The 18,288-nt window shown below is 37.0% G+C and overlaps 1 protein-coding gene across 1 annotated transcript in view; it reads right to left on the bottom strand.

Annotated features, from left to right (window-relative positions):
- Window positions 1-18,288, bottom strand: part of EXOC2 (exocyst complex component 2) — a 126,866-nt gene that overhangs the window by 9,048 nt on the left and 99,530 nt on the right. Inside the window, exon 24 of the mRNA XM_084220647.1 lies at window positions 1,831-1,886. Coding sequence (XP_084076773.1) covers window positions 1,831-1,886 — 56 coding nt within the window. The remainder of the gene's footprint in view (window positions 1-1,830; window positions 1,887-18,288) is intronic.

The raw sequence follows: 18,288 nt of genomic DNA, 5'->3' as shown, positions 1-18,288 counted from the left end.
GGAAGAAAGATTCCTACAGAGTTTTCAGTGATTTAAATAAAGAATTGTGTAGCAAGCATCCCATAAGGCTGATCATTCCAAAAGGCAGGTCTGCACCACAGGCCAAGCACATGGACCCCACAAATGTCAGCTACCAGCTGTTTCCCTAGAAAGAGGTCATCTTATTCAGCACCAAACACTGCTGATCAATTCAACACAAACATACCAGGAACATGCCCAAAGATCTACTGAGAAGAGAATATTTCTGCCTGCAATGAGCATTCCTGAAGTTACTTTACAGAATCCAGGAAAAATAATTGTCAGCAAGGGTGAATCATCACAAATTTGCAATAAGAAGCCCTTATTTTGATTTCAGCTGAATTTGAATTCAAAGGTAGAGAAACAATTTTCTTTCCATTTCAGTCCATCCTTGCTGTTCATCTGATAGTTAATTTTTGCTGTTTCAAAATACAGAAACTTGCTGCCTAGCTAACTAAACTTAAACCTGACCCAGCTTAACAGAATTTCACCAGTGGAAATGGGAGTTTCGTCTTGACACATGTTCTCATGTTTCTGTATATTTCACATCTAGAAATTTATGAGGCAATGCTATTTAGGCCAGAATCAGTATCGGTCTCAATGAAGAGAGCACAGCAATGCACCTTTCTGCTCCAGCATTTTAACAAGTATGCATGTTTATGAGCCTAGCTCAATAAGTCACAAATTACTTTAAATTTTTTAAAGCAAAACCTCTAATTTCCATTTTAATCAATTTCCACTACACTGACAAACATTATTAAAAATTGGTAATCGTGTTGGTGTATGTTTTTAGTGTTTCTTATTCCCTCATTTGGAAGCATTAGGTAAAATCACAATGCTGCTGCTATAATCTAACAGTGAAATAGTATAAAAAATATGGCAAGTCAAATTTGAAGTTCCTGAAAATATTTTAATATATATGAATCCTTGTAATTTAAGAAGGAATAAGATAAGCAAAAGGCTCAAGTGAATCTCATTATCTTTTAATTACAGGGAAAAGGTAGAGCAGCCATACTTGTGGTATTTTGGAAGGTAAGAGTAAGATTACTACCAATGCTTCTACCAGGAGCAACAGTAATCTGTTAACACTCTTGATGATTAGAAGGAGTGATTATGTAAAACACGGGCTCTATCTTAAAGAACCATAGAAAATTCCTGCATACAATCCCAAAAGGCTATATAATTGCTCACAATTGCTCACAAAGGCTACATAATAAGCTCACAGCCCCTGTGAGCTTATTATGTTATAAGCAATGTTTTAACATGCACTTCCTAGCCTAGGTAGCCATTACCTACTTAGGTATTTCAAGCAGTATTTGTGTTTACAAAGACTATAAAACTTTCTGTGTTTAGCTTTCCTATTTCCTATTGTATGTAGAAGACTGACATATATTGGCTTTTCACTCTGAGTGGCATGTGTTGAACATTTCCTTCAAGGTGAAACATAAGTTAATCTACAGATGTTTTGGAAAATAAAGGTAATCAGAGAAAGAGAGCATCATAACTAGCTATATATCTATATATCATCTGCATGGAAAGGGAGAATTTAACTTTAGCATTTGGCTTTCCTCTTTATCAGATAATGGAGATAAAAAGGTGTAATGGAGTGTTAGAGAGGATAAACAGGAACTACTCATCTCCTTCTGCCCATAAAAAAAAAGTTATCAGTTGCATAACAGGTTGGCTAAACCTGATCTAAAACTCATCTATAATGAAGACGCTTCAATAAAAAAAAAAATCTGGGATTTGTCAGCAAAAGTACACCGAAATCATATAAATATAAGCATGAAATGATCTGAAGTTTCTCCTCACCTCTGCATGCACAGCAATGATATTCACTAATGCTTCTTTCAAGTAGTTTCTGACACCTGAAACAAGAGAAACAAAATAATTACTTTCATTCTGTTGTCTCAACACCACCATAATATTCTGCTGTTCAATACTGTACTTTTTATTTTCATTTTTTACTACTACTTTTGCAATCAGAGGCAGAAAGAGAAAGTTCCATAGCCACACCACCAGACTATTTCCTTTTTCAAATCAAATGGAGAAAGGCACATTTCCTTACAGCAGAAGATTAAAAAAAGCCAGTAGGTTCCTGTTTTAGTATTCTTCTCTAGCAAGATAATTTCACCAACTTTGCAATTTAATAAAAAAATAGCATTATTAAAAAATACATTCTGGATGCTTTGCTAGAATACACACACCATGGCAAAAACATGCACCACAGTTTGATAAGTTCTAAAGAACAAAGTCAAGAGGTTTTGTTTGTATAACAGTCTTCAAGATCTTACTACTTTATCAGCTTCTCTATCTGTGAATTATTACAGATAGGAATAGCAAGGTCTCTTGTTTATCTGAAAGCGGTTCAGAATATATTACTCATGGCAGTTTATAGGAGATGTCATGCCTTAGTAGAAATTTCCTTCTGGGGAAGGTGGAGAAGTCAAATAAGCATTTTCTTGCCAAGCTTATGAAACACTTGTCAATTTACACTAAGAAGTGAATTCTAAACAGAACATCCAGCAGCACGTGCTTTAGTTAGGACAGGCTCTTAGTACTCTCTGCTGCTGTAGTTCTGTAACTTTCCCAGCCTGTACTCCAATTGTCTAAGATTTAAAAATCTAAAATTGCCTCACTTGTTTTTATGGCCAATTCACTCTGTAGGCAAAGGAAAATTAGAAAGCATTCAACTCATTAAAGTATGTACAAATGCTGTAAGTAGAAACAAAGTAACGAGAGAGGGTTAGTGATCCACATGAGCTCAACTTCTGATTTTGATTAGTCTACCACGAGTCAGAGAAAGCGCAATGACCCCATCCCTCCCTTCAATATAGTCAATAAAATACAAGAATCATGGACAAAGACTAGTGAGACCACACAGCTCAGAGATCACTGAGTGATTAAGGCTAATGCTATAAAAATTACAAAGTGAACCTTTAATCAGTTCATCTTACTTGCTCCACCTTTCCTCAGATAACACTTGCAGAAGCTTAGTCCTGCGACAAAAAGCAGCTTTAAAAGGGGTTACCCAAGATCATCAAAATGAGCTATTCTGTGAGAAGAGTACTATCTCACTACTGCCACCTCAGTCATGCTCATATCTTTAACCACTGATCCCAGAACCAGCCTCAAGATCTAAGAAGGTGAAACTTTTTCTTTCTTAGATAATTAGGGATAAAAATTTTATAAAAGCAGGACACAAGGAAGACCTGTCCTTGACAGCAAAGGATTGTCTTGCATGAGGAACAAGCATGTGCAATGGAATGCAGCCTGGATGTCAGAAAAATACAAGCCTTTCTCCACACATTCCAAAACACCTCTAGTGCCTTTTCTCTTTACCTTTATTCTTCCCCTTGAAAATCTCAGAAGATTTTTTTTCCGTTTAAATTAACCCAAAGACAAGTCAAACAGTATCGTATACCAGCTTGCAAACCTAAAATTTCTTTCATCTTAGCAAGGAAGTGAGGGAAGAATAAAGTAACACCAGAAATTTTATGAAACTGACTTTTGTTCTCTTGCCCTGTAACCTTGCAAAACAAAGCAAGAATGTTACACACCAATACTCGAACCACACCAAAAGATCACAGGTATATGTGGAAATGCAACACCCCCTTCCTTTTTCCTCTTGTACTGTTTTCCTGCTTTTACTTCACTCTGCCCCTGTTTAATTCCTCTGCATACTTCACATCACAGAGGTCAAAACTTCTATCATGCCCCAGAAACAAATACAACTTGACCAGACACTGAACAATGGTATACATATCACATCAAGAGGTACAGGGTGAATTTGGGAGCTGGTTTGCAGTTAACCTCAGGGTGCAAAGTGTTGCTTTTGGTCTGCAAACCTATTCGCTATTCAGCTTTTGGCTGCCTCCCAGCCTCATCTTGCGACAGTAGGATCTTTCATGTGGAAACTCTGATTTTACTTTTGCCCAAATGCTGCTCAAGATTAAGACTTTGACAGTCTCCCTTCTCTAGGGACACCTGAGCACTGCCATGGCACATTCCTTAGTCAATCAAAATTTGAGTTGTGACCTAAGCAGCGTTTCTTTGGCCCAACTGAGTGTTCCCTAATGAAGTATCTCACTCAAACCCTGTTACTGCTGGGGAGGAGTAAGGAAAGCAGAGAGAGGAGGCTGCCATGTCAAACAGAGAGGGCACGTGTGTCTCCTGCAGAGGTGGCCAGCAGGCTGAGCTGGGAAGAAGTGTTATCAAGGAGGTGAGTGAAAAACTGGAGTAGATAGAGACTGAAATGGGTTGTGTAAGAGGGTGATGTGGTTCCAAGGAAGAATCCTTGTTTCCCACCTATCTCACCTAAACCCCTGAGGTAGCGAACCTCTTCTCACACATTTGTGCAACTTGGCTCAGGGTAGGAGCTGCTAATTCTGTCTGCTGCTGCAAGCACTCAAATTAAACAGTGCTAGTAAAAGTTGCCTTTTACTGTATCTGCAGAAACTTTCCATAATGGATTTCATGAAGGGTTAGTTACCAAGTTGCCATCACTGCTATAACTACCTAAGTACTATTAATTTCTAAAAGCATGAAATGCTAATATCAGCAACATTAGCACCAGGTGTTGAACACCATCACCTGATGGTTCGCAGCTAAGGTAAAATGGTCATTTATGTCAGAGCTCAGAATCAATTCAGTAAATGGAATGGAGATGGAAGCTATGGTAAAAATGAAGAGAGAGTAGTTTAGTATTGCATATTGTTAGCCTATTCCAGTTGCCTGATAAAATTGTTAACTTAAACCTCAGTGAAAGGGCATAAGCAGACATATTTTATCTTCCATCCTTGTACCACGCACAAGGACGAATGGGTGAGCTAAGAACTTAATGGAGATAAATGCTACTGGGATTGCAAGAAATAAATTAGGTGTTCCTGACCTTTCATAGCAGGCTCAGTCCTGCAATGACTGCAGGATCAGGGAGCTCAATACCAGCACAAATATTTCCTCAGTTTCTTCAACAGGTTTTACAATTTAAGAGCAAATAATTCAGCACAAACTGTGCATAGCTATGCAGTTTAGAGACAGTTTATGTATATGAAACTGCTGTTGCCTTAATTGTAGCATTTAATAACCTGGAAGACCTTGTCTTGGTAAGCTAAACAAGCCAAAGAAAGAAAGAACATGCAATTGCACTCTAATAATGCCAGTTATTGGAACCAGACAGGGAAAGAAGGGAGAACTGTGCAAGGTGAAGAATAACATAGGCACAAGAAAGAAAGAAAGAAGGTATAAATGAACTGGCCATCAGTGAACTTAGGCTGGAAATTAAAAGTCACTGTGTAAAGGTTTGCTCTAATGAGCTCTGAAAGATGTGGTTTTATGACAATCATTGCTGTTGGGGGGGGGTCATTTTCCTACCACAAAAATAAGTAAAAAGGGCATAAAGGGCATTTCCTCCCAGCCTTCCCTTCTTTTTTGTGAAGGATTTAATTTTTGGATGTGGAGACAAAGCCAAAGATATCTGAATGTCAGGACCAGCTGGCATAGTTAATAACTGTACTATATTTTGAAAAGTTACAATTAAAAAATATCCCATTTCTGATTTATGTCACTGCACTGTTAGTGGCAGGCTTTGCTGAAGCAAAGTATTACTTTTCTGGAATATGATTCACTGGAAATACAAGCAGTGGCATCCAACTGTGAATTTGTTGTGAAATTCATTTCAAAATAAAAAAATTCTGTCTAGAATAGAATTTTTGTGCAGCTTTCTCTACAACTGTTCAGCAGCCCACGCAATTACAGTTTTTGGGACACCATGCTGCCAGTCCTATTATACAGCACTGAAAGCTAATGCACCATGTAACTGTAGATTGCAACTATTAGGCTAATCAAGTGAAACATAACATTCTTAAGTCTAAAATACCTCTTATTTAGCATATTGAAGGACAAATACAATGCCTTTCCACTGCTTCTGACAGAAATGTGTTACAGAAAGTCTCAACAAGCCCTTGCAGTTTTTCTGAGGAAAATGTTATTATTCTGTTACAACATAAATGCATTCCACTCCCACTCTATTCTTAATACCAAAGACTGACTTGCTGGAATTCTAGCTGCCACTAACAAAGCCCCAGCATTGCTGTAAAGAAAAATGAATGGGAAGACTTAAGAAATAAAAATGAAGGACAATTTCAGCCATCAACTATCACAATGGCTGACAGAAACTTTAAAATAGCATCTTCCAATTTTGGACTCTCCACTGTACTTTTTACCAGAGAAACATATAACAAAATTATCCATTAATCTCCAGTTTACACCACCAATTAATTTTATTCTTTTTTTTTTTGTTGACAACTTAAATGTGTCAGTCTACATTTCAAAGCAATTCTAGCAACACTGTAAAGCTGTAGCATGGACGACTGTGTGAATGATGGGAAAAGCAGAAGGGAAAAAGGTTTGTGGTTCTCAGGAGTAACAGAAACCAAACTTTTAGCTTGCCAATACAGGAGTCATTCAGGAGATCTTCAGATGGTGTAGCGCTACCAGTTGTCCCACTTGTAGTTAGTTCTCAGAGATATGTTTCCCCCAAGTACTTATATGACATCGCTATACTACGAAACCCCCAAAGTCACTGAATAAGCATGGGACTCCAATACCACATGTGTAATTCTAAAACACAGAGAGCCTACAAAAACTTGCATGCAAGAAAAGAGCAAAGGTTGCACACATGGTAAAACGGAACTCATCTGGCTGCTGCTTCTGTGGCAGAAGTTAACTTGGGTCTTCAAATGTTCCCAGTCCTTCTACAGTAAATTGATAGTGTGAAGGATGTTATGAGCTTCTAACATTTTTTAAGCCTTTTGCAGACTCAAGTTCAAAGAGAGCTCAAGGACAACTGAAACACACAGGAAATGTTAACCCAGGCAGATGGGGTTTGACACACTTTTAACTTTTGTGAGATTGGAACCTCATTTGAGATGGACAGCTGGGAATCCAACCTTGCTGCTGCCTCTCATGAAACCTGCCTTTTAGCTTGCCTCTTGTGCAAAAAGGAGGAGGAGAGGATAAATGCACATAACTGTTTAGAAAAAACAGGTGCTGTCAGCAGGTACCTCTGCTTATTAGCAGTAAACCAGACATGAGGTTGAAAGGCTATGAAGGATCAAAAAAAAAAAAAAAAGGCAAATGTTGTTAAAAAAAAAATAATGCAGAAATACTGAAAGCTACTGTTCCTTTCTGGAGGAGCTAGAAAAGCCAACCACAGGCAATTCTACAGTTTGACAGCTGCCACTTTTTTTTTTTTAAATTTTAAATAAAGCAGAGAAGACTGAACAGCTCTTAATACGTTGACTAAGCTACCAGTCCTGTTTCATGACTGAGTTGACTGACTTTTTAGAAACCTAAGCTCAGAAATGAGTGTTGGGTAGGCACAGAGCCACCAATTTAGGGAACAACAGAGAACATTCTGAGACCATTCTGTAGGAGGTCAATACTTAACTGGGCAAGCAACCGCTGCTGGTGGTAGCAATGTTTCTTAGTGCCTCTGAAAAGAGAGCACTAAATTTGTTGGCCTTGAGGCTTGAGCATGACTTGGTAGAGATAGGAAAACTGATGCCTGGGAGTCTGAAATTTTGCATTTTAAGACACATCCAACTGTACGCAATAGTTTTTACAATTTATTGTTCTGTTTCGTGGGCTACGCCAGTAACAGTCAATCAGTCCGAAACCTTTTTCCTGATTAGTTTTTAATGAAAACTTCCCAAAAAAAAAAAACCACCAATGTACAGAATTTGTGATCCAAAGAGATTAATATTTTTCATATCTAGCTGCACAACAACAATAATTGCCTGTTTCTGGATATTTCATTTGCTAGAGGAAGGTGAATGCAAAAAATTATTTAATCTGCTCTGTTCTAATGAAGGAACTGGCTTTTAAATTTTTTTTAATATATTCTTCTTAGTTACATTACATTCTACTGCTAAATTTAAACAAAATGGTATTGGAAATGTTAATTTCTAAGCTTCAGATATATCATGCCAAACTTTACAGCAAGTCACACTCAAAGTGTTCTGAACTGTATGTCAGTTAAGCTCCTGCAGCTCTTCTGTAAGTTTTTAATCTGTGTGAAACTGTTGGGAAAAAAAAGCTGCACATATCTCCTGCAAGTCGTTAATCAGTGCTGCGTAGTGCACATTAAAAAAGAAACTAATGAATGGTATCCAAAGCCATGTGGATGTAACTTTTTTAAACAGTCTGATTTTAACTGTTAAGTTTCCTCTAGGGTCTGGCTGCATTGCAGCTGCAATAGCAAGTATTTGATACCTGCTTTAACTAAAATTATCCTGGTACAATTTCTAGCGTGGTCACATTCTTCCCCAATGCAACTCCTGTTGCAGAAGCAGTGCTAGGGGCTAGCAGGATTCCTTTTGGGATGGCAGACAGTAATTTGTATTTCTCCAGCTCTTGAAAAGGCAGTCTGTGCTCTGCAACACACCAAGTGAGCCCCATCCGGCTCGTGCAGTCCATGTGGGAATTTCAAGCTTAGATGGACGCCTCCTGATAAACCAAGCTGTTCCACACACACCCGACAGAATCTCACTTTTCAATCTAACTTAAACAATAACTTCCAGCTAAAATCAAGTAATCTCTTTCCAAACCCCAAACATTTACACAGGTAAGGCAGAATGGGTGGGAGGGGGAAGAAGCTCTACAGAGTAAAACACTGTCTGAGGTCACAGCAGGTCAGTAGGGCAGTCCATGCACTGCCTCCATGCAAAAGCTGCTGGAACAATTTTTAAAAAAGGTTAACTGTGCAGATATGTCTTGGTAGAAAAAATTTAATTTACAAGATCTACAGATAACTCCAGGCTTCCCATACATACAGATCACTGCCTGACACCTCCAGTGCGTGCAAAGATCTATCAACCACCTTATCCCAAGAAATGAACAGGAAGCAGCACAGACTAAAAGTGAAAATTCAAATGAACACCAAAATATTTTTATTTTTAGGCTGCAGAATTCCAAATAAACATGACTTATAATGCACCTTACACATAAGATATTTCAGAGACTCAGGGTACTGGATGGTGAAGTACATATAGCAAAAACCAGTTTACATTATGTTGCTATTGGGAAGGTATTTATGAAGGAATATTCCTTATATGAAGGAATAAACTTATTACTTGAATTTTTCAGAGCACTTAACTTGGATTTGAAACAAAAATAGACCAATTTGGATTCAGAATGAAGTGCCCAGGATGACTTGAAAAAGGCTGACATCTATCTATGAGAACCAACACCACAGCATGCCTGAGGCTGCATTAAATGCATTTGAAGAAAGGTGTTGGCCCTCAAAACTATTCAGAAATCTAATATTTATAACCAGGGAAAGTTTAATGTGACTGATAGGCTGTTTAGCCTTGGATGTTCCCGGAACAACAAACAGTATTTGCCTCACTAGAAAATGTCCTAAATTATTTAATATTTCTGGAAAATTATTTTGAAAGCTAGCAACTATTTGCAATTGCTACAGTAAGTGTCCTACCCCATTTAGAAAAGTAGTCTTTTAATTTCCAAGCAGCCTGCACCTTGCAAGATAGTTCCCTAACCTATAGGAATAGACAGAAACCTAACTTGTTTGCATGCATAAACCTTCCATGAACTACAGCACTGGTACATGAGTATTTCATGCTATTTTACTGAAGTGCCCCCACCCACACAGTGATATCATCTAACCTGACACCTCACAGATGCTAAAAAAATATATATATTAAAAAAAGTAGAGACGTGACTTGGAATTTCCCCATGGACATAACAAAGCAGCTCACCTTTATACTTTACAGCAGCACAAAGGTTTCTTCCTTAAAAGACAGTTGATAGGAAATCAGCTTCAGCTAACGGTACTATCAGCGGCCTGTTTTCTAAATTAAGGCAGCTAGACACGTCTGCTTGTTTCTTCCTAATTACTAAAAATAATTTGCTATCATGCTTTGTTGTTTGCCCTGGATAAAAACATTTCCAGAAAACTGCTTGCAGGATGCTAAGAGGCGAATACGTATCTGGCAGTAGCTCTCAAAATACAGGAGATCCACCAGGTCACAAAACTTTTTCCACCACCTAAGTGGCCTTATTTGTTTATTATATTCACTCCTTGTTCTGACTCACTAGTATTTTTCAAGTTGATTTAAAAAAAGTTAATAATTAGTAGCTGTCAAAAAACAAGTAATAAGCAGTGCAAATAATGGCTTTCATTTACTTATTGCTTCTGTTTGTCCAAAGAAATACAGACACCACCTCTTAATTCTAGAGAATTAAATGGACATTATCACATTCAGTAAATTCCTTACTTCACAGTAAGATTTATGCAGTATGATTAATAACACTATTTTTAGAATAATTTTACACAGTTTTTATAATCATGCCTGAAGGTTTTTATAAACTTTGAACATAATTATAAATAATTTAAAAAAATGTGCGTAGTATATTAACAAACAAATATAGATAACACCATAAATACCATTAAAAAATTACCATATATAAGGAAAAGGTAAGTTAGAGGAAAGTAATTATCTAAAACCAGTCTAGAATGAAAGACATAATTACAGCATTCACAGAATTTTATGGATCCATATGATACACCTGAGCCAAGTTAAATGTCACACAACTGCTCCATTGTCATTAAAGAAGAAAAACCGACTTAAAAAACAGGGACTGCAGAATCTCATTTCAATTTAAACAAGAATGTGAAATTTCTCACTAGGCCACTTCCTGCTATTGCTGGAAACATTCCCTCCTTTAAACGGAGATGGATTTCAAGGTACTGTACTGAATGTTGTTTTGAAAGTACAATAAGAAGAAAATGTGAACGTGTAGGCAAACTGGAAACTCTCTGGAGAGATTACCCACTTATTTAACCACATTTCCTGTTTTTTAACCCATTTGTCCTAAGTCAGTCCTTAGACTACTGACAAAAATAGATACAAGTGTGCTATAAATAGTTCATTAGCAGGTTTTTCTCAGTAAAACTGAGAATGTTTTGATAAATCTATTGTTCTTACTAGCTCCATACTAATTAAACTGTGAATCAGATTAATGTTTTCTTGAAATTCTTGTCTGCATAGCTCACGGTAATTATAAATATAGAGTGCCTTAGGAATTTGAGAAAAAGTCCCGAGAACTAATAGTGACCTAAAAAATAGCTATCAATAATTGAAATTTAATGAAGAAATTACTGGTAACCTATGTGGCAAAGTGCTTTTACAATCAACAGTTCTGAAGCAAGGGAAGAAGCTGATCACCCAAAGTCACAACCTTTCTAAATAATTTGAAATCTGAAGGCCTGAATGCTACATCATTGAATTAGTCACCTTGCACATATGGTAGTGTGTTGACCTAACAAAGTGAATGTCATTTGAAGGACCTGACACAAGTAGCCACAAAACTAATTTCTAAAAATATTTAAATGTGAAGACTTTTCAGACTTATGTTACCTGTAGTTTTTGAACTGCTTTAATTCAATCAATTGAAATTATGTCATGACATTCAAAGAACCTGAAAGTTTCTGTGCTTCAGCTGCCTTGGAGTAGCAGGAGCTCTAAAGATTGCCAATACTTTGCTTAATACCTTTGTCTATGTATTAACTTCAGTCTACAAGAGGAAAACACCAAGAGAATAATACTGGTTCTGTGCCTTCCTGCATAGCCCAAACTGAGATATCTTTAAAACTGAAGCTGCTGAGACTCTTCTGAACTTTCTGCTGCTCCATTCAAAAACCACAGAATGATCTGAGGGACTGTTGAAGATGTCTACCCAATGCTGCTGCTTTCCTTACAGATATTAAACTCCACTGCTTCTGGAATAGGATAGAATACAGTTTCCTTTATTATTAAGAAGGAGTAAAATCTGTAAATGTCAAAGACTACAACAGAAAATGCAAAACCTTACAGTGCTTCACTTGGGAAGGAGAGGTGTTTGCTAGCATCAAATATTTAAAAGAGCAGGTAGCTGAAGGCCAATTTTATATGTATGCATGTCCTTGCAAGGATTTTGTTCAGAGATGGATTTATCCTCACTTCCAAACACAGTAACAAAGCATAAAGGGCATTTTATCAACGCAGACATGAAGGCCTTGAGCAAAAGATGCTACATGTCATACTTAGAATTGAACCATGAAGACTCTCAAATTACTCAACTTATTGCACAATCAGCCAAATTTCAATCTACTAATCAGGTGGCAAAGAATATAAATGGTGAAAGAACAACAAACAAAAAAGCCCCAACCCCATAACCCAAGAATTCCAATGCACTAATGTAAAAACAAAAAACAAAGAAAAAAACCTTCTGAGGTTATAGCCATTCATACCTCTCCATCTAAGCATACACCAAGTTTCAGCTCACTCCCCACTGGTAAAGAAATGCATTGATGATCATTAGATGAACCCAGTACTTGAGATACATTTCCCAAAGAAATTTGTCTTTTTGTTGTTGTCATTTAAATAAGAACAACATGGTCTGGGCAGAGTTACAGCCTTTGCAGTGTTCTACAAGTGCAAGGACCAATGTGTGGCTGTAACCCATAAAAGCAACCTGCTGTCAGAACAAGAATATAAACACTACACAGCCAACAGTCTGCTGCTCTATAGATTCAGCATTACTTAAAAAATACCTAACCATTTCTACTTCAGCATTAACAGCTTTGGGGATGTTGAATCTTTTTTTTGTTGTTGTTGAATTAAAGTGGGTATATGTCTGACTGAAGGGAAAACCCAACAGTAGAAATTAATTACAACTATTAAATATTAGAGTAGGTGGTTTGAAGAAGATGAAAAAAAAATTGCACAACAAGAAAAGACATTTCACCCAACTAAAACATAACATCTAAATCAAACCCATTTTTCTTCCTGAATGTTAAAAAAACCCAGGTTCTGAAGAATGAAATTTATGCGTGAGACACTCAGATATAACAAACACTGCTTCTTGACACGAAAATGAATACATCTAAGGATGACTCAGTATTACCTGAACTTTATCTACCAGCAATCCATTTGCTGTAGAATGCTGCTTCATTTTCCAGAAGAAAAATTTTTAACCAATTTCTTCCCTCTTCCCCCCTTGATTTTCAGCATATAAAGGTCATATGTATCTAAGCATGTATCTATCACTACATTTCCACTATAAGAATAATTTAAGTGCTAAATGATTTTCTTTCAATAGCAGAGACTACTCATTGCCAATAGGTAAAAACAGTGTGCTGAAAACAGGGTACAAGTCCCTGGTATGACTAGGTTCCTACTGATTTTAGCAATTTGTAAGACAGGGCTGTGATCCTTCTCTGTGTGTCCAGGAAATGTAGCAGAGTGGAAACTTAATGGTTCTTTCCTGGTCACAGAACATTCTTAAATTTCCAAAGTTTGTAGGCGAAAGAAACACTGAGGCAAAACACAGTATTGCACATAAGAGGGAACAGACTACAAAGTGTATATAAATATTTGCTATGTATTGGACATATTTTCAAATAGCTGTGTGCATCAACAGTTTTTTCAGGAAATAAAATTTGCTGACCAATAAACTGCTCTGCTGCTTAAAAGCTGTCTTCCTATTTTTTAAATCAGATTTAAGAATAATAGAGAAACTGTGAAACAGACCAGCTGATGGGTGGTAGACAAATGAAGAGTATCATCCTTTTGTAAAACTAGTGCCTACATACCTCTGAAGCCTCATATCATTTCCAGTACTGTAACCTGTTTGCCATTTATTTTGCTAATTCTTCACAAGTGAGCCTCTTAAGGGAAAAAACCAAACAGTTGTACACCTTGACAACTTTGACATAAGCTTCCAAAAGTCTGAGTGTAGTAACTCATCACACTGGGGGGTCCTTGCCACTCCCAGACCTCGCTCACTTTACAGAAGCCACACCTACCACGGTGTCAGTGGGGGTCAAAGGCAGCAACAGGGACAAACCCCTTCAGACTGCCCCCAGGGGTCTCCAGGCAGGAAGACTTATGTAATGATAAGAATGCCAATTTAAAAAGGTTTTCCACAGATAAAAGAGGGTAGCTGTATTCACCCCATAAAGATACAGGATGACCAATTCAACAGGAAAAGCCAGTCACTCCTTTAATTGTAAGGTAGACTAAAAACCAACTTCTCTATCAAAACTGAGAGCAGTTGTATCCAAAAATCTCAAGCAGTATTTCCTTTCATTAACACAAACCAAGCATAGTCGGCAAGAATATTCATTTATTTCTTTCAAACACATCAATTTTAAGGCACCCTGAAGGTGTCCTTTCATGATTTTATAAAACCTAAAATTATTAAAACCTTTCAAAACACAGACTCACTCAGGAAACTGTGTGTTCTTCTCATAATTCCTTAAGTCACAGGTACTGTAATAATAGCCTGTCAGATGCAAAATGACAGCAATTTCATAAATGAAGAATGGGCTTAGAGATATACTATGTTTATGAATTTACTTTGGTTGTCACTCAAATATTATTATCATAAGAAATGAGAAAACTGAAGTCAACTGATCCAAAAGAGACTAATTTCACAAATAAAGTGTTTGGAACAATACAGACACTAATAATTTTAGTGCCCAGTATTGCTCTGCATGTCTCTAACCTTCAAGTTACTGAAAAAATTTTAATTACCCGTGAAACACGTCTGCATTTATTAGAGTGACTTACAACAGATATACTTGGGTGAGTAAAAGAAAAGGCAAAATTGGCAAGAGAAGGTATTGACCTTTTAAAAGACTTTTAAGTAAGCAACTTCAAAAGTAGTGCTTTGAGAAAAAGCTTATGAGCAGCACTAAGATCTTCACAGCACAATCTTCATGGTTTTACAGTATGTTTTGTTATTAACACTGATGATTTTTTTGAAAGTTGCTATTTCTATTGAATTTTACAAATGTATAACGATAGCAAGCAGGTGGCAATGCACCATATAAAAACCCCAATACTTCTGGAACCTGATTCTGCAAAGGTCTGGGAGTGTTCTTAACTCAAAAAATGCAAGCAGTCACCACACTGAAAAAAAGCACAGAATCAGTTCTTAATATTGTTATGTATTTTCTTCCAAATTGATTTGTGCACCAATTGTACATGAAATTCATGAAAGTATATAAAATATTTATTTGTCTTTAGTAACTAAATTCAGCAAATTGGCAACCAAATCAAAGCCACTATATTAACTTACAAATACTAAAAGGGAGCAGTATTTAGTAGGCAGGATGGAAGCATCGAGTCATGGGAAAAAGCTGACTGAACAAAGGGACTTTGATGACAGATTCAGTGGATTCTTAGGAAAACGTGGTTGGAGGTTGTGCTCTGCTTCTTTTCACCAAATTCTCAAATTTGATTTCTATGGCCAAATCTAGTTGTTGTTTGTTTGTTTTTTTCCATAGACTTGGTAATTTGGGATGATCTGTAGGGGTGATCACCATTTTGCCTTTCAGCCACCTCTTACTTCTACCAGTGTACGTATTTAAAACCTGTAACACGTACTGCAGTCAAATACACATAGATCAGCATATCAACACTCACAAGAGTATACCTTAAATTTATGGCAAAAAATGCCCTAAGTTGAATTTTATGTGTAGTTTTACTTATCTGTCTGCTCAAATAACCAGTGAGTTGGAACCAGACAATAGCAGCTTTTTAGAGATGTTACTGCAGAAAAAGAAAATCAACCAAAACCCCAAAACAAAAGTACTCAACCAAACTCCAACAATCAAAACAAAAAACCCCACCACACCTTACTATCTTCTAGTCTGCTATGAAAAAGGAGAAAATGAGAGAAAATCGTTGTAGGAAACATACAGTATTCAATGAGATCACATATTAATCCTATTTATTAGTGTGAAGGTGAGAACTTGCACTGACTTCCAGTGTTACTATTTCACTGTTTTTCACTTCCAAGCTTTACTGAATCCCTATAGCATTTTGAAAAGGGCATGGATTTGAAATGAAGAATGTTTCTGCATGACCTAAACAATAGATTCTTAAAAATTATTTAATCCAAAATCAACATTTGGAAGCTATCTTGACTCAGGAGTGACCCACAATAACTGGAAAGCTTAAGACTTTTCACAGTTCAAAGTAAAGGCTTTTAATATTTTTGAATTACTTCAACTGCTGAACAAGCCCAACACTAATTTCATCCACACATCAATAAAGTTTAAGTGTTTCATTAAATTTAAATTGCTATTCGTTGTGTAAAGAAATTTTAAGTTAATGAAATGTTTTTTATTACAATGGATCTGCTGTACTGTTAGGAGCCAATCATATTTTCCCACTTAAAAAGTAAGAGTTCAAGGGTTTGATAACTTGGCTACTGAGAGAATATGCTCCAGGCTGAATTTTGTATAGAGGTTTTGTATAGAGAAAGCTGAGGCATTTTGTTACACTCAAATTTTTAACTTAAAAACACGCACACACCCTTGGGCAGAAAGCGTTATGAAGTACTGAGGAGACAGCTTTTCCTCACTGTCCTAGTAGGACTCTGCAAGTCTGGCCAGTTGCAATGTTAATTTTGGAGACTATTTTCATCAGTGTTTTTAAAATGTTAAAAACAACAGCATCCTTAACTACTGCATTAATTCAGGGTTTAGAAAATTACAGTTTTTTACTACTCTTCCTTTATTTTGAAATCAGTATTATTTTATGCTTGACCATAGATGCCTGACACAAAACTTCAAACCATAACCAAAAATGTGAACTGACCAGTGGGCTCACTAAGGGCATCAAGGTTATTGGACCCCCTCTGCTGTGCTGTCTGAGGCAAATTCAAAATATTTTAAGATGACTGTCTGCATCTGCACAGAAGGTAGTATAATGCTGTATTTTGTATGGCCCTTGAAGAATCTCCACCACAAAACACTAAGCACCTTTATCAGGAGAGATCACTCACTGTTATGGATTGTTTCTAAAGAGCACCTACGTGCTAAAGGTTAACGAGACAAAACCATTCTCTAAGCAGGACAATGTGAATTACAGGAACTATACATGCAGCTCCATGCACAGAAAAGTCAGGTAATTTTGACAGAGCTGAGTTTATTTGGACCAATGTCCCAAGTTTTAACTTGGGACTTTCCATCTAAATATCACACACAAATCCTTGATCCTTTATAATTTCAGCTAGAGGACTATGATTTAGCTACAAACACCAGCAAACCAACTTCTCCTACAGATCAACCTTAAATGGGAGGCACATTCACCCAGGAATATGCAACAACAACACAATTAAGTTTCACAAATATTAATCATGACCTGTAAATGCTTCTTGATCTCACAGTGTTCCCATGCACACTACCTTCTGAAACCGTGATGATGACCCCAGTAAGACCTGGGTAAAGATTGCCAGAGGGACTTGGAAACAGTTCTGGGTAGAAGAAGAGAGCAGTCACAAGACCTTTTAGCAGCTACCACTACCCAGCTGCATATTCTGAGAAAGAGGAAAGTGCCTACAATTAGCACATCTGTGGAAATAAATCTCCGAAGGAAGGTAATAAATCCAAGCAAAAAAGCCTAACTAGGAACTCCAGAAGAGATCTGATACCATAGTTTGGGACTACAGGTAATTTTACTTTTCATGTGACTGACTTTCTCCACTCCAGTAGTTTCATGACACATCAGTTTGTTAAACATTGCCACAGAAACTACCTTGAGCATTACCAAGAAAATAAAAAATCTGGTTTCTAACAGTAACAATTGAAGGAGCAATCTAACATAGCTCACTCAAACACCTCATTCACAGCCAAGCTTTGAATTTATTTTGGCATATAATCCAACTAGTAATGAAATAAAAACCAAGTAGTAGTAATAGTGACTATCGACTTGTAATTCTAAGCTTTTTTGCCTATGGTCTTCTCATACCTCCCTCACCTCCCTAGTCTTCAGTTCTGGCTTCCAAATCCATCTGAACCAACCCCATTGAGTTCTTCCTCTCACACACTTCCATTCATTAATTTCTGCTCAGTTACCTAACCTGCAAACCTAACCTGCCTGCGCTCCAAAACTGCATCATTCCATAACATTGGGGCACCCACAGAATTCAGTAAATCAGACAGGAAACATAAAGATGCCATTTGTGCCTGTCAAATGCAACACAAACATGAAAGCATTCACTATGCCAACAAGCTAGACCATGGAGTATTGTTTTGTTGATGACACAATTTATTACTACTTTTGTTTTATTGAAAGGGCTGAGACAGTACAAAACTTGTGTGGATATACCCTCATTCATGCTTGTAAATAAGGAGTGCTGGAAAAGGGGGGAAAGAATGCTTGCCCTTTCTCCTCTATGCATTATCATTGATTC

The sequence above is a fragment of the Fringilla coelebs genome (genome assembly GCF_963513975.1).
Source record: "Fringilla coelebs genome assembly, chromosome: 1".
In the NCBI taxonomy this organism is placed as follows: Eukaryota; Metazoa; Chordata; class Aves; order Passeriformes; family Fringillidae; genus Fringilla; species Fringilla coelebs.
This window is presented reverse-complemented; position numbering and strand designations above follow the sequence as displayed.